Below are 20,617 nucleotides of genomic sequence, written 5' to 3' on the forward strand. Positions count from 1 at the left end.
TCCCATGAACGCCGAGGACGTTTTGTTCTCACTCGTCTTCGGTCAAGTCGATGACTTGTTCCACAGCGTACCCTCTCTCTGGCAGGCGTTCTCCATCCAAAGCCGCGGTTCCATGAGTCCCGTTCATCCCTGCAGCGGCTCGGCGTCCCACCTCCGCAAAGGCGGGGGACATCTCGTTTTCCATTCCTCGAGGGTCTCTTTCCCTGCCAAGAGAGGAGCGTTGATCGATAACCGAGACTGCCTTTGATACACCTACAGGACTTGCTGCCGCGCTTCCTAGTGCTCCGGGTGGGCACGGACCTTCGGGCGCCTGCACAGGTCGAAGCTCGATTTTTCGAACGGTCGGCACAGCCGAAGCGCGGACATCCGCCACAGCGACAGTCAGGGGCCCAGCGTCGGCTGGCAGCGGCGTCGTCGCGTGGACACCAACAAGTTCTGGACCTGCTTGCGATCGAGGAACGCACCTTGTGCTGGCTAGCGCAGGCGCCGAATCCGACACGCACTGCAGCACCTGCACTGGAGAGTAGTGCAACGAGGCTCCTCCCGCTCCCCACCCACCCCCGCCCCCACTGCCGAACGCAGCCTGAGTGGCGAAGACCGGCCCGTGGCGTGGAAAACCGTGAACCGCGTAGTAGGCAGGCGCAGCTGGGTGCCGCACCCACTGCCGGAGGTGAACGAGCTGCTGCTGCGCGATATGCTGTTGAAACTGTTCTCGATACTTCGCGAGTTGATGCTGCTGATGCTGCACGTGCTGCAACTGCAACTGAAGACTGCCCAACGTAATGGCATGGTCCACCGCTCCTGTCGCGCCCTTCCCAAGTTTCGCGTGCTGGGTCCCCCCTGCTGTCGCCTGCCTGCGAGGACTCGCATGCCCGGACCTGGAGCCGACGGGGGAACCTGAACCGTGAAGCCGCGACTCGTACAGTTGAGTGCGCCGCGCGGGCGTCGACGCACGGTGACCTGTCGCAGAGTCTGCTCCATTTCCTTCTCGGCCTACAGAACGTGGGGAAGACGAAGACACTCTGACATGAGGCGGCGCAACACCCGCAGCAGGCGACAGATCCCGCCGCGCCCCTTGTCGACTCCCGTCGTGTTCTCTTCGAGAAGACGACTGAGCGGCGGTGGGTTGCACCGACTCTCGTGGCGGCGTCTCTTGAGTTCTTAATTCCCGTGAGCTCCTGTGTTCAGGGGACAAACTGTTCTGATCTCCAGAGAGACTTCCTGCCTCCAAGGGCTCGCGCGTGCCTTTCCCGCACGAGTTTGCCGGCTTCCACACACAGGGAACTTCCGTTCGAGGTCCCTGACTCTCCCCGTTGCCTTCGCCGTCTGTTCTCGGGCTGCCGACCGCAGCGGGTGACGAAACGTCGACGGTCTCACTGATGGATCCCCCTTCAGATGCTGCTGCCGGTCCACCAGTGCTGACAGATGACTCGCTGTCGCTCGAGAAAGCATTGTCTGACGTCGCTTGCGAGGCTCTTCCGAGTGCTTCGGACGGAATCTGTGGATCCTGTGTCGCAGCCTCCACTTCAGGCGATGTCAGAAATCCATCCTGTTCTGCTTGACGATCCCCATCTCCAGTCGTCCGTTTGTTCGTCCGAGTACTCCACCCATCACTGGCCTGACTGCCACTCGGTGCGCCAGCCTGGGAGGCGGACCCTGGGATTCCTGAACTTGTTCCGAGGTGGACTGGCTCTCGCGACGGCCTTCGATGCACTCCCTGTTGAGCACACGCCTGATCACTGGAAGTAAAGGAAGCACTAGACGGTCCGCACACACCTTGTTGCTGAGACTCGCGCCCTTGTCGGGCCCGACAGGACTCAGCGCCGAGAGGAGGCGCGTTCGGAGACCCCGAGGACGTCAGCAGATCTTCACGCCGACGGCTGCCGTCCCCGTCCACGGAAGGGATCGCAGCGTCCATCACTTCTTCCAGGTGAACAGGACACGGCTGCTCTGCAGCATACGCCTCTGACAAACTTGCAATCGGAGGCAAGTTGACAGTAGGCAAGGGAGTTTCCGATGGGCTTCCCGATGCCTTTCGGGATTTCCCGACTCGGCGATTGCTTGTCGGTATTTTTTTAGCCGTACCTCCTGCTGTCGCAGACGAAGACCTGTTTTGCCGAGAATGATCCTGAGGGGAAGGAACGGAACCGCCACGGGCACTAACCGAGCCACCAGCTCCAGAACCCGGCGGTCCGTCCTCGGTAGCGGCTGCCGCAGCTGCTGCCTCATTCGCTGCAGCTCGGCGTTCTCGCCGCAGCCGGCGTTGCACAGTTGGATCCTCTTCGTCTTTTTCTGTGTCTAGACCGCTCATGTCATCACCTGAAACGAACAGCCCGACTTCTGCACTTTCCCAGGGACGCCGCATGTCCCTTCTTCCCACGAAATAGCTGGCACTCGGGTCACCTCCCGCTCCGCTAGCAGTGGGATCTGACGAGCCTGGAGCGACTCCGAAGCGTCGGTTTTCCCGACCTCGGTGCGTTCCCCAGAGGTCGCCTGACTCCGCAAGGTGACACATGACGCGGTACAAACGATCTTCCACTGATTCGCCCAGATAACTGACACCGTCCGTTTCGTGCGGTTCCTCGTGTTCCCCTTCAACGGCCTCGGCATCAGTGACGTCGTCTCGTATTCCTCCTTCTCTGAGCTGCCGCAAAAACTGGTCACGCCGCCAGCCGAAAGACCCCAGCCGGCCGTCACACTTCAGCTGTCGCCTACGCCTTCGAGCCTGCTGCTCCAGAATAGCCTCGGCATAACGGCGGTAGATGTCCTGGGTGTCGCTGCGATATTCCCCACTGACCCCTCCGACGCGATCCCAACTCGATTTCCATCCGTGACTGTGTCCGCCGGTCCCTGCGTTTCCTTTTCCTCGCCCTCTTTTCTTTCCCGCTCCCGAAGTCGCCGTCCCCTCTGCCGTTGCCGTTGTTGAAGAGCCTTCGCGAGACACGGCGCCGCCCCCCGGATTGCCCGTAGGTCCCCCGCTGAAGCCTGTCCCCAGCGAAGTGTCTCCACCCGCCGTCTCGGTCCCTGACACGCCACTCTCCAACCCCGGTACACCTGACGCCGTCTCCGTCCCGGCCCTCGAACTTCGCATCACTGCGGCGCGAGCTGGGGCGGACTCCGGAGGCGGCGGACGTTCGCCTGAGAATCTGCTGGACTTACTCTTGTCTCTTCGAGAAGCGACTGGAGGACGCGGCGACACCGCAACCAGTAAAGGTCCGAGGATATCTGAAGATTCGTGGCGCTGCGACGCCCGATCGGACACGCAGCACGTACAGCAGTCCAAGCAGATGCATGTGGCAGATTCTTGCCGCAGACCCCCACGGTTTTCCGGAGCCCGACAAGCCGAGCCGTTCAGCATCGCCTCTCCTTGAGGAGACACAGACGCGGCCGAAGACGAGCGAGGAAAAACGGCACCATTTCCATTTGTTCTCTCACCGAGTTCTCGAGAAGAAGGGAGGGCGTCTCCCTCAGAGCTTGTCGAGGGGTTCTGTGGGATGCCAGCTGCGTCGTGTGAGGAACAGGAAAACAGAGGGCTTTGCTGTCCTGGTGTGTGCTGCGAAGGCCGCCGTTTGACAGCCGCAGGACACGACGAGAAATGCTCTTCCTGGAGCATTCGGAACTGTCGACGACTGACGGAAAACTCCAAGAAACACCGGAGTTGATTCAGAGAGTCATCATTCAACCGCCAGAAACAGGGCCGGGCTGGTCGCTCCCTAGGAAGCTCCTCAGAACGCGCCATGGCCTCTTCCGCACCTGAACGGCGATCGTTGGACGGCCTGCGGTTTTCGGAGAGAACCGATCCTTCTCCCTCTGGCCGCGCCTGAAGACTGTTGCTTGAGACCCCTTCGCCTCCCATAATGCAATCCCGCGCGACTCCGTTCGTAGCCGTAGCGGAGTGAACGCTATCGCTCCGGTCCTCGTCGACGTGCCACACATCTGCGGTTAGCGGGAGACAGATGTGCTGCTCTGTTTCTTCCTGCACACGCGGAGACAGACGTGGTCCCCCTGCCTCACAAATTAGACCGCATACCCCGCGCCCTCGCAGTAAATGCAAAGCGTTCTTAATGAGTTGCCACTCCGCCGCAGCGAGCGGCTGCCGAGCCGGGGGCAGCAGGGGATTCTCAGCCAAGACGGGAGACGACAGACAGTCCTTCGTGAAAGATTCAGGCGTTCCACGCGATAGGTGGAGCGTGAAGGGCGCGTGAGCCCCACACGACACAGCAACAGGAGAAGCTGGAGGCGAGCACGACCGCGAAGACGCCGGCGAAGATTCACGGCTCGTCGAAGTTGACGACGCGTCCTGGACAATTGCGTGTCGAGAAACCTGCGAGGAGCCTTCCGCAGAGGTATGGCGTATGGCCTGGTCCAACGCATACAGTTCGGTGCGGCTTCCTTCCTCACCGATGTCAATCCCAGAGAGACGCACCTCCCCTTCCTCCTCTCTCGGTGAGAGAACGGGACACGGGAGCGACAGGCGCCATAGCAGCTGTGCCTCGTCGGCGTCCTGTTCTCTTCTCACCTCGTCTATCTTTCGCCTTTTCCCCTCTGCAGTTTCCAAGTGAGTTCTTCTCCGTCGCCCAGGGATCGTGCGTGTTGTCCTGGCCTCCTCGCCCTCGCCAGCTGCCAAGTGGAAACGTCCCGCCAGAGGGCCTCGAGCCATCACCTGCGTCGGCAGACACCCGGAAGAAGCAGAGATATCTCCTCCGCGCGTTTTGCCTTGCGTTCCCTGTCTGGAGAGCTCCAAACCCAGCTCCGGACCTGGCTTCGCCTTTCTGTCACTCTCTCCCGTAAACAGCTTTTTCCTCCCGGCCGTTTCGTCGTCGGAAATGACCACACAAAGCACCAGATTTGCGCCCGAACTGTCAAGAGATCGCGCTCGAGGTGACCCCGGCCGCTCTGCTTTCGCCTCCCGTCCTCTCTTTGCACCTTTCCCAGATTTCTCTCCTACCTTCGCTCCAGCAAGTCTACTTCCGCCTCGGTCCTTCGAGCAAGGCACCCAGGCCTCGGAGCGGGCGGCGACGCTCGACACAGCGGACCGCTCTCCAGATCGAGAGAGACCCCTCTGCAACACAGATGTGGAACAAGAAGGAAAGACGGAAGCGTCCGCCGCTGCGCAGCTGTCGATTTGCATAGCGTCCGATAAACTGCCGCCGAGAAACACCACCTGTTGACTGCGTAAACTGCAGGTCGCGCCGTCGATTGGCGACGGCGAGCGCTCTCTGTCGAGCCGAAAAGGAGGCGGCGACATCGACTTGTCGCTTCCCACAGAGCGCGCTTTCCCAGCGGTCGTGGGAGAGTACGCCAATCGCGAACGCTTGTTTTGCGCAGCCTTCCCTCCCTGCGAAGACGCGGTCGTCTTCGAACCTCCGAGTCCTCCCTTTGCCTCTTTCGACGTCCCGCCCGTGGACCGTTTCTTCTGGCCTGCAGAGGAGACCCCCTGAGGAGACGTCCCAGGGCCTGGCGCCCCGAAACTTGGCGGCCCCGATTTCCGGTCCGGCGGCGGCGCCTCGGCCGCTGAACCGTTGCATGCTGCGAAAAGCGAATCCTGTCGGCACGCGCTGTCTGGGTCAAAGACCTCATACTGCTGAGGACTGGAGGGGCGGCGTGAAGAGGCAGAGCGCCCCGCCGATGCTCCCTCCCCGACTGAGGGGCACTGTGACGCAGCTTGAGATGCTGAGCCTGAATCGACACCCTGTAAGGACTGTCCCTGCGTTTTGCGATCTGCTCCTTCCCCCGAAGTCTTCTCCGAGGAAAGAGAAGCTGGGACCTCGGCTCTCGCCTTCCCTTGGCCGGTGTGACTCTGGATAGCGCCACCGCGGCCATCTAGAAGTGTGAAGAAGCCAGCCTGCGGAGAGGGAGGTGAGAGAAAAGGCGTATAATCCAGGCGCCTAAACCCAGGAATCGTGTCATGTGACAAGTGCTTCATGTGTGCATTCCAACCTGCACTAACCGTGTTTCCATGGTGGCCGCCTACAGTCGATGCCGTCCCCTTTCTCTCTTCTCCAGCCTGGGAACTCTCTCCCCTGGCTGCGCATATCACCGTCGCGGCACCACTTGCCATGAGCCCAGAGTTCGGGTTCACTCCGACTCCAGTCGAAAGGCTGGATGTTTGAGAAGAGTCTGTCGAACCCTTGTCAGCGGTAGAAGACCCGAGACGAGGAGACGCTTCTTGTGATGTCTCCGAAGACGTACGAGAGGCCGCAGACGACGGTCCACAGGCCGCAGAGGCCCCACTACCCCCGCCTCGCTGACTCGAGCCTCCATGCCCCCGGCGGCTATGAATTGCTGAGGAAGGACTGGAGGCTGGAACCGACGGAGTGCCCAAGCCAAAGTGTACAATTAGCTGGCGTGGGTGCTGCATGGCCTTCTGGACAAACTCCAGTCGATCGGCCTCTAAAAGGTGGAGAAGTTTGGAGTGGAGAACCAGTGGAGCCGCTGGTGGAGTCTCCGGACAACTTTGGCCGGAAGCTTTGGACGAATGACTCAACGCAACAGGGAACGCCCGAGAGGCACCTGCGGAAGAAGGGACAAGGGTAAAACTGTAGATTCAAACAAACGAAGAACCTCTCCCAGTTCTGCTAAAGCTCCTGAACCCGCCCCTGTGATTCTCCGGCTGCTGCGACACCGGTGGCCGTCCTCTCACGCATCTCCCGCCTTCTAGCTCGCAGTATATCAAGCAGCTGTTGACCTGCCTCTCTCGGCAAGAGCCTAGCTGGCAAGTCGCGTCGTCACGACACCCACATGAACCGACGAGATACACTACCGAAAACACGACCAGTGTGCATGTGTGCGTCAGAAGGTGGGCACTTCAAGAAACAGTAGATACTTCCCAGAAAAAGCTTATAAATAATCCTGTCTCAGAGACTGTCACGCCCACTACACGCGACGGTTCCCGCCAGTGTTGTGCACGCCCTCGGATTGCTCCGCGACAGAACACAGTTTCCACAGGCAGAGAGGACCTACCGAAGTCCCGCTCTGCGGCGTCGATCCCCCACTCTTTGGGGAGAAGCACGCAGGATCCAAGGGCGCCGCCAAATCCCCAGATCCGTTTTTCAGCTCCGTGTTGTTCAGCGTCGTCCTTCACCTTTGCTATTTGTTGTCGGACAGCAGAGAGAGTCCAGGCGTCCTTAGGAGCCATGAGGACCTGTAGGGGGCGAACGCGGTTGAAAGAGACAGTCACGAGGCGGCCTGCGTCACATCCCTTTCCGCCCCCTCCAGAGGCCGCGTGCTTCCCCACGGGGTTGGCAGTTGTCCGAGAGGACGCGCCCTTGCCCACCTGCGAAGGCGCAGCCCCGGTCTGTGCAGGCTTCGTGTGAAGCAAACTGATGCGGAGACGGCCGGTCAGCAGACTCCGATGCGCGCCTGAGGTGGAACGACCGCAGCTCGAATAACGCGACGCAGCCACCGCGAGGCCAACCTGCGGATTGAAGGCGCAACTGGGGGCCTGCCAGGGCGGCAGCGTCAAAGGCGGCGTCCCCACGGGCGCTTGGTCGATCTGAAGGGAGAGGAGTGGACATTGGACACGAGGCTGGCTTTCCCACGGAAACGTAGAACTAGCACGAGGTATGTCAAAAGCGAGGCTGACGCCACACCGCCAACGAAAACAAATACACCGGCAGCAAGCAAAATGGGCGTGAACCACCACAGAAGACCGCAGCCACCGCCAGGCGACTGAACACAGACAGGCACGACCCCGCACCGAGGCAGCACTGGCATCCAGGGACAGAGGGCATAGCGGTGCATGCGGGCTGGACGTGCGAGTGCGGCAAGTCACGCGGTGGCCTTGGAAAAAAGGCAAAATCGAGACGCATGCGCGGCACGCGCTAGGTGTCCTCGCCGGTCAGCACGAGGACAAATGAAGCTGCGGCGCAGGAAGCGCGTCTGAAACTAGACGGCCTCTCTCTCGCTCGCACACTTGACGGCTTACTTGGCAGACGACTCCGATAGCAGTCACAAACGGTTTGCTCGCATCTTCTTCGCCTCCAACATCCACCTCGACCCACGATCCGACGCCGATTCCTTCTTCGCTTTTTCGTTCTTCCCCTCCCTTGGCGACGCCCCTTTGCCTTTTGTCGTCTCGTTTGTCTGAGCCTTCTTTGCCCACGAATTCGGTCTTTATCGGAGGCATGTCACCTCTCTCTCTGCCTTCAGGGTCGTCCTTCGCGCCGTCCTTGCTCTTGAGAGGTGTCGAACTGGACCTGTTCGCACTGGTGACTAGCTCCTCGCGGTCAAAACTGGAGCCTTCTGCTCCCTGCCGCTCGTCTCGCGCGTCCTCGGCGTCTGGTTTCTCCTCGGAGGGGCCCTGGATCCAGTCCCAGGCAAAGGCTGCAGGCTCCACTCGCGAGACAGGCACGGCTGCATCGAATCGGCCAAAAAACGATTCCAACTCTCTCTTTCGCCGCATCTGTGGAGAGTTCTCCGGACCGCCCGAATACAAGGACGAGGCCGACGCGGCGCCGTGCAGCGCCCCCGCCGCCGCAACCGCAGCTAGCCGGGACGAAGTGCGCCCGCGAGGGACTTGCGACTGATGGGCTCCACCTGCGGAGACACCTGGCGCGAACGAGCCGTCAGAGGACGGGCAAGAAGAGGAAGACGACAGGGGAACACACACAGGGCAGAGAGGCGGAAACGGGTTCAACGCTGTGTAGCGCGAGAAGACCGCAGCAAGGTCAGACGAAGCAGAAGAGGCGGAGGAAGGCGAACCATTTGTGGCTCGAGTCGAGGAAGAAGTCGATGCGTCCCGTCCGTGAAATGGGAAAGCCAGACTCTCTTTACACGCCAGCTGATCCTTCTCCAAGTATTCACTGAATTGACGGCGAGACAACCACCGCACGAGACAACGGTCGCCCACGCGCCCCACAAGCAAGGCGTAACTGCACACACACACACATGCACAGGATGGACACGACAACAAAAGATAGCTCCCAGTGTAAAAAAAAGACAAATGGAGCAAACTGCGTAGTGGACGAACACGATACCAGGGGAAAAGTCGAGACATGGGCATGCATTCATGCCGGGGAACATACGCAGTTTTGCGTCATAGGAGCCTGCAGGGGACAGTCCATGTCAGCAGCAAGAGACGCTCTTCTGTTGATTCGAGCTGTAGGCACTCGAGGAAACGTGTCTAGACGCGCCTGTTGCTCGACCCTAAGAAAAATATTTCCACTAAAGAATGCTGAAACAAAATATCGAGTTGCGGACCACTCGACCTTTCGTTCACCGTTCGTGCCAGTCGACAAGCATGTCTCCCGAAAACGAGTGAACGCCTCCGTGTAGGCGCACAGGTCCTCAGAAACTGTCACACGAGCGAACTGTCTGCACAGAAAGTCTACTCCATGCACCACTTGCAAAGATCTCACCAGAAGGCGGACGATCCAGGGGGAAGCTTCAAAGTCGTGCCGCTCCCTTGGAGGGGCTCTTGCGGGGGCATCCAGACACGGACAACTGAGGAGAGCCAAGAGGGGGAGGCACGCGGCAGAAGAAAAAACCAACGGAGGATGTTTGCGGCGGAGAGGCAATGGCACGAGGAAGAAAGACGCAAAGGACAGAAACAGGTGGAGAGAACTTCACCTTCCACCAAGGCAAGATGAAAGCATATGCGGGAAGCAGGCGAAACGCAGCAGAAAAAGAGACAGATAAAGAAATGGACGTGGCGAGGGCGAACGAGGCTGGGGAGACAGGTGACCAAAGAAGACGCAAGGAGCGAAAAACAACGGCAGACGTATAAAGAAGAGATATGTGAAAAAGGGAGTAGACAACATCGCGAAAGCAACACCTGCCTTCGCTTCTCGTGTTCGCTACGCAGCCTCGAACTGAAACCTCAGACTGCTTTGGTATACTGCCCGCAGTCTTAGAAGAAAAAGGGAAGCAAACATAGGAAGAAGGCGAGGATGACGAAAACAGGCGATACTTACGTGGCTGTCGAAGAAGGTGGGGGTACTTCAACTTTGAGGCGTACGAGGCACCTGCAAAAGGCAGACTAGGACCGTCTCCTCTCGATGAGAGGCGAGATTCACCAGATTTATCAGAACCAGGAAGAGAGGGACCAGACGAAGAAGACGGGGTGACGGAAGATGAAGGGTGGTTGTGAGCGTAGAGGAGCATGCAGTCCAGCAGCGCGTACAGCCAAAAGTAAGGGAGCATTGTTTCCTGCCAGTCGTCGACAGCTGCAGACAAAAAAGCCACAGAACACACGAAGAGCGGCCCTCATGCCTCCGTGAACTTCCGCCCAGCCCGCGAAGAACTGCGTCCGGAATTTGAGCCGTAAAGCGGCGAGCACAACTACACAGGTTTGCGAGACGAAACAGAGAAGAAAACGGAACGGAAAACAAGGCGAACAGAACGACGACTCGGACCCATCAAAATAGAGACGAACCCATGAGAACATGCAAAGGGCGACTGTTTGCGAGAGGCGAAAGAGAAGAGCAACGTATGCCGTGAGGGCCGAGAACGTAGGCAGAGAGCACGAGAGAAGTAGCGGCAGAACGAGACAGAACGGATACAACGGAGGATAAAGTGAAACACGTCGCCGAATCACGGAGACGAACAGGGGACAGTCAACACCGAGCAAACACGGGAACAAGGAAAAAACACATATCCAATACAAAGCGCCGTGCTTGTTGCCGAGGGTAGGGAGACTGACCGTGGAAGGGCGTGAGAATGTCGCTCGACTGCTTCCGCTGAGTCCAGAGCTGGCGTGACATCCGGCAGATTCGCCGAAGGAGCTGAGTGAAGATACACAGAAACGGTCAGCGAATCAGCACAAAACACGTAAAATAGTTGGCAGCCCGAAAGAAGAGAAACGAAACAAAAAACATGGTGTGTCTTGAGAAGAACCGCACGTCTCGGAAAACACCACCCACGAGACGCACACAGGAAGTGCAGGCGTGCTGCCGACACAGCGAAGACGCAGTCTTCGTCGGCGAGTGCTACATAGAATCGTGTAGGGAGATGGCCTCAAGGGAGAGCTCGGGCAAAACATCAGGCAGATGCGCGAGCAGTGGGAGACCGACGCGAGATATGAGAACATCCCGAGGGGCTGCTTTGGACTGTGTAGGGAAGGAAGGAGCTCCTGTGCCTTCGCAACAAACAACAGCGTACCACGCCAAAGAGTATACCCCCCAGTACACTATACACACGCTATATATATATATATATATATATATACATGTATGTTCCTTGTGTTTATGGGAGACTTTGGATACACATGCAGATTCATGTGTACATGAGGGTAGCCGCATCGCTATGGATACTCTACGAATAATAGAATGCGGATCACGCGGCGCCAGACTGAAAAAAGGGCCGCATGGTATCGGGCCGTGATACAGTTGAAGTGCCGGCTGCATTCTACCATTTCGGTGCTTGGCGTCGGAAGGTGGATCGCCGCCCCCTGAGTTTAAACCAACCGCTGATTCTATCGCTCCACACGAACCCTCTTTCTTCTGTGAGAGGAACTGTCCTTTTGTCTCCCCTGGCGCCGTGTCCCGTTCCCGCTCCTTACTTCATCGTTTGTGGGGGGATCTTTCTCGTCAGGCAGGACGAGCGCAAGAGACCTGTCGCCTTTCCCGAGGTCGAACTGGCGAAGGCGAAGAAGATGGCAGGAGTTGAGGACCCAGACAGAGAGTTGGGACTGCTGGGCCAGCGCGCACTCCTTGATTTGCAGGCAGACGACGCCGCCTACCATCAAGTCGCGGAGGGCGTACACTGCACGTGTCTCGTTCTCTTCGCCGATGAAGCTTACCGCCGGAGACAGCGAGCTCGTCTCCCTCTCGTCGAGCCTCGTCGGGATGGAGCAGTGTTCGCTCTTCTCATCTGTGCGTGGGAAATGCCTTCGTCGCCGCACCGCCCTTCGACCTGCGCGCACGTCCGCCAGGACCTGCGCGAGTAGCTGTTTCGCGGCGACCTCCAAATCTTCATCGACGTCGCGGGAGTTTGTGACTTCGCTTTCCTCAACCGAAGATGATGCCCTGTCCAAGCACGCCTCCGAAGCGGTATGCTCAACGAGTTTCGTCTTCGTGGGTAGCTCCGTGTCATCCCCCGATGCGAGCTCGACGGGTGGTTTCTTTTGCGTGCCTTTTCCCCTTTCTCCTGGCACAGTCCGGCTCCTCTTGATCTCTGCCTTTCCCGTGCCAGGCGCACGACTGGCCTGCCTCTTATCTTTCGACTGGTGTGCATTTTGGGCCGAGCACACGTCAATCTCCTGCTCGGAAGCCTTGTCCCTCTTGTCTTCCCGCGTCTTTCCATCTGCGTCCTCTGCTTCATCTGCAACGGCGTAGTCTGAGTCTCGCGCCCATTCGCTCTCCTCCTCTTGTCTCTCCTCCTCATCCAAGTCCTCGGAATCGCTCGAAGCCCGAGACAACTCTCCCGCAGCCTTGCTCGCAGGCGGGAACCGTCGCCTCCCGCCTCGGAAAGACTCCAGCTCGTTCCCCGAAAGCGTCACATGCCTGATATCCGGAAACGTCTTGAGTCTGTTCAGCAGCAGAAGCGTTCTCCAAGCTGAGAGGCCCGACGCGCCCGTCGCATTGGCGTCCACGTGTCGTATGTGTCGACAGCGCGCGAGTCCGTAGCAGAAGACGCGGTACTGAGCCGGAGGCAGGCTATCAAAGTAGTACATGAGGACCTTAGTAAGTTGAGGCGCTTTCTCGGCGGCGGAGAGGAAGAGTGCAGCCGAGTAGGCAGAGGGGAAGACGGTATTTCGAAAATTTATGACTTGCAGCGTCCGCCGATACCGTCTCACATCTGCAAGGCGTTGCTGGAATTGCTCCTGAGTCAGGCGGTGCATGAGAACGATCTCACGCTGCAGCGGCTGATGGAACGCACCCGCCACTGGCGAGCTCGAGGGCGGCAAGGCACGACCAGGGCTCCTGCCTCTTCGTCTTCCTGCAGCAGACTGGACGGCTGCCGATGCGGAGTTTGAGGCGGGAGGCTGCAGAGTCGCGCTGGACGCTTGGGCGGAACGCCCGCCGCTCCAGTCTGCGACGGTGAGCTGCGGAGCCGTTTCAACTGCATTTTGGCTAGCTTCACAAAAAACCGACAAAGACGCTGTCGGAGCAAAGGGCGAGGGCGCCGCTGCAGTCATCATGGATGCTTCGCCATTCAAAAGAGCGGACGACGAGGAACCATCGGCGGCTCGGGAAGACGAGGCCTTTCCTTCAGCGCCAGCTGAGGAACTTCCGCCTAGCGAGCCCTCGACGAGGCCCGCAGCATACAGAGAAGACGCATGACACGTGGACGAGGCGGAAGGAGGGTGACCGGGAAGAGGCATTAACTTGGAACAAACGAGGGGTGGACACTGTAGTTGATCCATCGTATGGGCTGTTTTCATGCGAATCGAAGAGGAAGGTTGGAAAACAGACAGAGAAGAATCCTCGACCGAGTTCGCCAAAAAGGAACGTCTTTCATGTCCTCAATACCTCTGTCCATTGAGAAGAAACATGCTCACAGGTCAGACCCGCCACAGCAGACTGAATGGATCGGTCCGGCCAGCATCGTCTTGTGCGTTTCGTGGCGCGGCTCCACCATCGATATTTGTCAGACGTATGCACCGCAAAAGTGGCGGTTAGGAAGTGGAAGCTTCACCGGAAAACAAAAACAGTGGGCCTCCGCTGGTTCGAATACGATCAGCGAGGACGAAAAATGTTCTGGTTCATTCTCGTGACAGCCGGTTGCTTCACTAAACTACATACCTAAAACGATTGTGAGTTATGCCATTGCCTTCTTCTGCCCGTGTGGGACTCTGCAAGGCGCCCTTGATGAAGCCACCATGATGAGGTGGGAACGCTAGCAAGGCGACGCCGAAGGATAGCGAGGAACACAGACAAGATGTAGAGACGACCATGAAACTGCTTGACGACGACGAGCACAAAAAGGCTGGGCATCCGATAGACGACATATGGAGAAGAAAGTCTCCAAAGGGAACGACATGGCAATAGACCTGATAGGAGGCGCCCGTGAGAACCCCGGCCGGGGAATTCAACAAGTTGCTTTAGTCTCTACAAAACCGCGTGCTTTTAAGAGGATCTCCCCCTGCCTCGGAAAGCCTCTTATAAATGAACAGTCGTGTGTAGGAAAAATCGAAAGAAAAACGCAGATATGCGTAACAAGACAGTGCAACAGGGGCAGGGATCGGCAGCGTGATCTGGTGCAGATCACGAGATCATGCCCGCTCTACATGTACAACAAACGCAGGAAACCGTATGAAAAGGACAGAACAGAAAGGCCAGCAGGTAACAACGGTCTCAGACTGTTGAATAAAGAGTGTGTAAAACGAAACGCCGAGTCCGCCTACGCTTACCAACAAAACGGACACATACATGACGAGCATCACTTGACAGCTGGTCCCGATTAGCCCCGGCAACCACCAACTCCCGTGCTATGGGGGCGTTTCAGAATTGCCACTTTCTGTGAAACGTTTATTCTTTGGTTGCTCTCTCGCTGACATTAGCGAGACACCTTTCTTGCAAAAAAGGGCGTTTCTGCCGCCGCAAAAAATTCAGGAAAAAAGAGGGGGGTGACGTATGGAGGCACTAGGGGAGCCAGCCCTAGTTGGGTGGCGGCTGCTGCTTGGCTGGGGACCACGGAGAGAAAGTATGGACAACAAAAATATTGGAAAACGACAGACAAGTTTCTCTAGCGCAGGAACCCAACAGACACATATAGAAGAGCGCAGATCCACAAAAGGTGTTGTATGCTCGATGTTTTGCCGAATGTACCACGTCGATGGGTCTGCAGTTACCCTGGGTAAAATACCCTTCCAAGTCGCGAGTATAAGCCGCGGCTTATACACGGGAACTATTATTATTTCTCGTCACAATCGGTTATGAGGTGATCCGGAGCGCCTCGCCCGAGGCGTCCAGTGGCTGATTACGGATGAAACGCTCCTGAAAGCCTGCGCCGTTCTGTCCCGAAGGGGGGGATGTCGACAACCGAGCACTGGTGCTTTGTGCCAGGTACCTTGCATTTTGGTAGTAGCTCTTGGGCCCGGCCATAGCCTAGATGATAGCATTCAAGTCTGACACGACCTCAGCCAATTCGATTGATACGTTTCCTCGTCGGGGAACTCTCTTGAGCGGGTGGTGTTTCTTTCAGGCCTTCCGTCTCTCCCCCGTTTGTGTGATGCCACACCAACAAGGGGTGTGTGCTGTGGATCAAACCCATGACATTGTAAAACTGAACCTTTCTGGCAACGTTGCACACCGACCGTGACACGATGTTCTGACGCCTGGCAGTATCACCGACTCGAAGGGAAAAAGAAGTAGGACCACCCGTGGAGAGGGCTTTGCTAGCGCCAAAGGCATGAATATGAAAAGGGGTCGGTCTTATACGAAAGTTAGGCAACGATATGGTTTTTTTAGTTTCGAAATCTGTATGCAGCTATGGCTTTGGTTCACGCCCGGTCGAGTTCGTTTTAGTAGGAAAACTAATTTACTCCGACAGCAACGCTATCGCTAGGGCAGCACAGGGCTTGGCCAGCACATTGTGAGTGTGCGACTTAGCCTCCCGAACGGCAAATCGCAGCATACCGTGGGCGTGCCGACAACAAAATATATTGGTCACATGACCCTTTCTTGGGGCTCTGGTGCCGTACCCGTGACGAGTGGGGGCACTGAGGGGACCGTGATGCAAAAATACACAATCGTATGTACCGACTTCGGCTGTTCGGTGTCGGCACACCATGCTCTCTGCATCACTAGCAGGCGGGCTGCAACCTTAGAACGCGAGCTGCAATTCTGCGAAAGTAAATTTGCAGCAACGACGGATACTATAAACATGCCACAGAGGCAGAAATGAGGGACCAGAGGCAGCGACGCAACGACACACCATCAAATGGACTGGGGTGAAGCAGCCGATCCTAGGTCCTGCTTCCTTGTGTGCGGCAGGACGGGAGTCGGTACCATGGTATCTCGATTTTATTGGCAGCGATTGATTTGCTTGTCGCCCCCGATTCTCTTCACTGGGGTGAGGCTTCTTGGGGTCTCCGGTTGCAACCTCCCTGGCCACGGCCACTGTCCGATTCACGGTCGGCTTTCTGGACTATTGTGTTTACAGCAGCGTTCATCCGGTTTCCCGTTCTTCTCTTGAGACAGGTCCTGACGAACTTGCCTTCGCTATCTTCACCTTAAGAGGCCTCGACTTGCATCTGGGGCATTTTTGCCCGAGACGTGTTGCCCTATGCACGCTGCTCGGTAGCCAGTATAACACGTAAATTGTTCACTTGCTTGGCCACTCCCGTTTCGCTGTCTCTCTTCGGGTATGCTTTATCCCGCAACTTCGTCATCGTAGGGTTTTCTTAAGCGTTAACTTTGGGCAGCAGGCCTGCTGCAATTGCTAAGCCACATAACAAGCACATGCAAAGTTTGACAAGGCAGCAACGATGGCGCCTGCCAACTGACCTATCTCATTGCTAACTCGCCATCCCTCAAACCGCTCAGGTGCACGAGACAGTGTCACACTTGCGACAAACCTTGCACGGACTAGCGTTGGAGCACATTGTTTCAATCGATAGTCCACGCTCAATCTTACCATACATAGGACTTTTATGATCCCATTCTGGTTTAATAAGTCAAAATTGGTCCGAGAAGTTAGCGTCTGAAATATATAACCGAGTATCAACTCAGATGCACAGCTGGACACAATTAATCCTTGTACGGTTTGTACCTATTTGACTCCTCAGTTTAAGTTGAGGAGTCCTTTGTTTACAGCTTGTACCGTTATATTCAGGAGCATACCGTTATATTTGACGTTCTTACGTGTTCACCATGGCGTTCCAAACGAAGAGCAGGAGTTTTCAGGCAGAAGCTCTTCCAAAGGGGACGTTTTGCGGGTATGTGGCGAAAGGTCAACACGCGGGGTTACCCGCCGCTGCCACGCAGGGCCATCGACAGAACAAATCACTCAACTACAGTTGCAGAAAACACACGGAGAGCCTGAAGCTTACCCCTTTCTTGACTTCATTTGGCCTGACTCGTTTGGCTGCCACCAACACTGCATCTGCACACACCCTGAATGCCCAGCGGGATGGATGTTCTCCACTGCCACTGTATTAAGAATGGCAACATATGGCGTTGATTCTGAATTTCATTGCAGCCTTTCAGACTACGCTCGGAGCCACGATACATTTTCGAGGCAATAAACTGTCGAGCGCGTTCCGCGTCGCGAGATCAGAACACGGGTCGAAAGGGCGATCGACAGGCACACGGGTGTTGTTGCAGTCGTTTGACCTGCTTCCCTTCGAATTCGCTTGACCGGGAAGACAACTGCTTGAGCCAGCATACTTGATCTAGCCATCGGAGGTGACAGCGCCTGTGGCCTTTGTTAACTACTGGAAGGACGAGACACGGGCAGATTTATTGGAACCACTGAAGAGACGACGAATGGTCAATGCAGTCGTGAAGACTTACGATCCATGTGGTAGTGTTAGTTCCACGGTGGACTAGAGACGGCCCGAAAACGGGGTTAGATGTAGGATACGCATAGATACTCACTTGAAACAGGAACAAGAGTCACATTCAACTCGTTACACTGAAGTATATCTCCTGCAAGGGAACTCAGCGTTGCTGCCGCTCTTGGAGTGGTTTGCTGGCCGTGGCATGCATTTCAATAACACACTACCAGCGGTATCAACTCAGGCAGGCCCCGTTAGTAGCTGATGAATAAAACTCTAAGACTGGCCTTGCTAAAAGTCGTACTTAACCTGCCCGCTTACCTTAGTACTTACGGAACGTCCTAGCTGATGCGCATCCCCATAGGCTCGGCCATGTCGCTGGCACTACAAGACATCCGTGATACTTGTCGGCTACCAAAAGTCATGGCTGATGCTGTACGGCCAGAATAAGCCAGACGGTAGAAATCCAGACGGTTTTTCTGTGATCGGTGTGATACGGCCTGCGTTTCCCATACTATGAATGGCCTTTTATGGGGAACTCCAGGGGCAACAACAGTCAGCGTACGTCGCGCGACAGCGTGACACAACTGACAGATACTCGATGAGGCTGCTTCACCTACGACAGAGGGCCCAATACCTCTGCTTGTCACTCAATGCATGACTGGTAGCCTTTTAAAATGTGAAGCCCCCCCATCTGTTCGTTTCGCTGTTGACCCAAGAATATCCGGTCCAACCGTCCGACCATCTATCTCCTCAAGGTTGAATTGGACCGAGTCTTCACAACAGCAATTTGGTCGAAAAGTCTCGAGAGCTGCTGCAGTTGGCGAAACATCTGTAGCTCAGAAAGACTCCTACGTTCTCTTCTCTCAACTGCAGAAAGGCCCGTCTGAGACAGACCCTCAATACTGGCAGTGGCGCGCAGTGGTACTATACTACTACTGCCGAACCCACTAAGCTGTAACAGGCTAACGGAAAAACGCAGGAAGCAAGGACGCTAGAAAGGCAAAGAACAGAAGCAAGAACGACAAGAAAGAGAAACGACGCAAATAAATATCTTGCTGCATTCTCCATGGCACTCTTTGCGCATGTTTTTTAGCTAGCTAAGCCGCCTCGTCCCAATTCTGGATGAATGCCAGCAAACTGCATGCACATGCGGTTCGCTACCGTTTTGTCAATTGGGTCGATGTAACCAAGTCCTCTCTCTTCTACCCCCAAATAGAAAAAACACCGTTTTAGCACCTGTGCATGTGACGCGTGCAATCGAAGTTATGTAATGTGTTTTCGTCTTGCTGTGGCGCCTGGCGACCGCTTCAGCACTGACGTGTCCGGTGGCGGCGGTGGTAGTCGATGACGACTTCCAGATTTTCGTGTCCCCAGGAATTCTTGTGTCGTGGTTGTTTACTCTTGCGATTTCCGTTTTTTGCAAGACAATAATGAAGGGGACACGCGAGAGAGCAGTCCAAACGGACTCCCCTCGCAGTGACCCGGATCCCTCCAGACAGGTCCTGTGCGGCCACTGTCTTCCGAGGACGAACGAGGTGACCGCATTTGTTTTTTCTGCCGATGCGGGCCGAGGCTTTTGTTCATCTCGGTGTTCCGGATGCTCGTGTGTGAACACCGGACAGTTTTCTCTTCCTCCAGAGAGCGCGCCCGAAAGGCGTTTCCGAAAGGCCGAGAGCAGAGGCGGATTAAAGAAGACGCAGGAGAAGTGGCGTCTTTGCGAGAGGGGAGCAGACGAGCTCCCTCCCTGGCAGTTTCGCTCAACAGAGAAAGGAAGAGCACACGATAAGGATGGTGCGAAGTTCTACTTGCACCAGGGGGCGGACCGTCCTGACGACGCTCTCGATCTCGCTAGCGTCGCGGCAGCTGAACCTTCCCTACCTATCCTTGATCCTGGCATGGTTGCCGCCACGGGAGCGTTTCTTCTGCTTTTTGCAGGTTTCATTTTTGTGACTTGCTTGTACGCCATGGTCATATCTAAGCTTGACTGGGGTAGTACGGCGGAAACGAATACTAGGCCAGTACATGAGGGGGAACAAGAAGGCCGGTCCGCTGTTGAAGCCATTCGGGATGACTATTACTACTGTCTTCTCGCGCCTCTCTCTCTTGTCACATTGTTCCCATTTGTGCATTGGAATTGGCTGAGTATGAAATTTTTCCGTCATGCGTGAGAAACTGTGAACAAACACTCGAAAAATCACTGACCCTCCTTTCTGGCGAGCTTCGATGGGCGAGCGTCATTTCAGGCACATCACCGCTAGCAATCAGGTTCGTTTCTCGGGGGGAATTTGAAGAGGGAAACCCGTTTTTTTACCCGACGCTTTTATATTCTCACCTTGGTTTCATATATTTAGCATGAAAAGCGGTGCGTGGCTCCACTACAACCTAGTTGACTACGCATGGTTGTCAGGCAAATCGGCAGGAGGCATGTATGCTGTCCATCGGGGTTGTCGCCAAGAGGACCTAATCACCACTTGACACAGATTTGGACCAAAGTGACAGTAGTCACCATTATTCTTGCAGACACAGGAAGCTTCGCTTTCTTGATACCTCTAGCAGCCCCACACGCTTCTGAAAACGGATGGCAGCCCACTGACTTCGTTGTCCTGCTGAGATGTATGCGCCCCCGTGGATGACAAATCCGGAAATGTGATCAGGGGCCCTTGCTCAGTGGCTGTCGAGAAGAATGTGCGCCGCCTTCTAAGTCACGAATTCAAAATCTGTCTACATGCCTGTACTACTAGTCGCCTGCAGTTCGGGGAGGAGGGCCGGTAGGGGGGGCTGGAGCGGCGACTTGGTTGGGTGGCATTATGCGCCCTCCCTGCTTCTCCAGTTCTCACTGTCCTTTCTTCTACTGTGCATCCTACGTTCTGACCAAAGTAGACAGCTTCTGCGAGTATGAGGAAATCAAAGGCCCATCTGTTGGGTGCGGACAGAAATTCTTCCACCTGTGTGAGAACGATATTTCCTGGGGAGCGAGGACGATAAAATTCCTGGGGAATCTTTCTGTGCGTGTCACTGCTGCCAAGCAGGTGTATTTCCCGCTGCGCTCACATTGGCATCATATCCATGACCTCGAACAGCGGTACAAACGTGTAGGTCGCTACCGGCTAATAGTTGGAAGCACGGGCCGTTCTCGTTATTCAGACGTAACATGATAGGTACACAGCAGAGCCGCAGAGGAGGAGACAGGGGGACGAGAAAGAGGAAAGAAAGAGCAGAGGAAAGACGAGG

The 20,617-nt window shown here is 56.3% G+C and overlaps 2 protein-coding genes across 2 annotated transcripts; one reads left to right on the forward strand and one right to left on the reverse strand.

The window, feature by feature from the left end:
• Positions 1–28: 28 nt before the first annotated feature.
• Positions 29–13,264, reverse strand: NCLIV_017660 (conserved hypothetical protein; the record flags this gene model as incomplete). The annotated part of the gene is made up of 7 exons (XM_003881958.1): positions 29–6,513; positions 6,964–7,495; positions 7,928–8,873; positions 9,360–9,444; positions 9,915–10,166; positions 10,643–10,724; positions 11,501–13,264. The coding sequence occupies 7 exons, from the start codon at positions 13,262–13,264 to the stop codon at positions 29–31; spliced, it is 10,146 nt and encodes a 3,381-aa protein (XP_003882007.1).
• Positions 13,265–18,816: 5,552 nt separating this feature from the next.
• Positions 18,817–19,554, forward strand: NCLIV_017670 (conserved hypothetical protein; the record flags this gene model as incomplete). The annotated part of the gene is made up of 1 exon (XM_003881959.1): positions 18,817–19,554. One exon carries the CDS (start codon positions 18,817–18,819, stop codon positions 19,552–19,554), a length of 738 nt encoding a protein of 245 aa, XP_003882008.1.
• Positions 19,555–20,617: the final 1,063 nt, after the last annotated feature.

The sequence above is a fragment of the Neospora caninum genome, chromosome VI (genome assembly GCF_000208865.1).
Source record: "Neospora caninum Liverpool complete genome, chromosome VI".
NCBI lineage: Eukaryota > Apicomplexa > Conoidasida > Eucoccidiorida > Sarcocystidae > Neospora > Neospora caninum.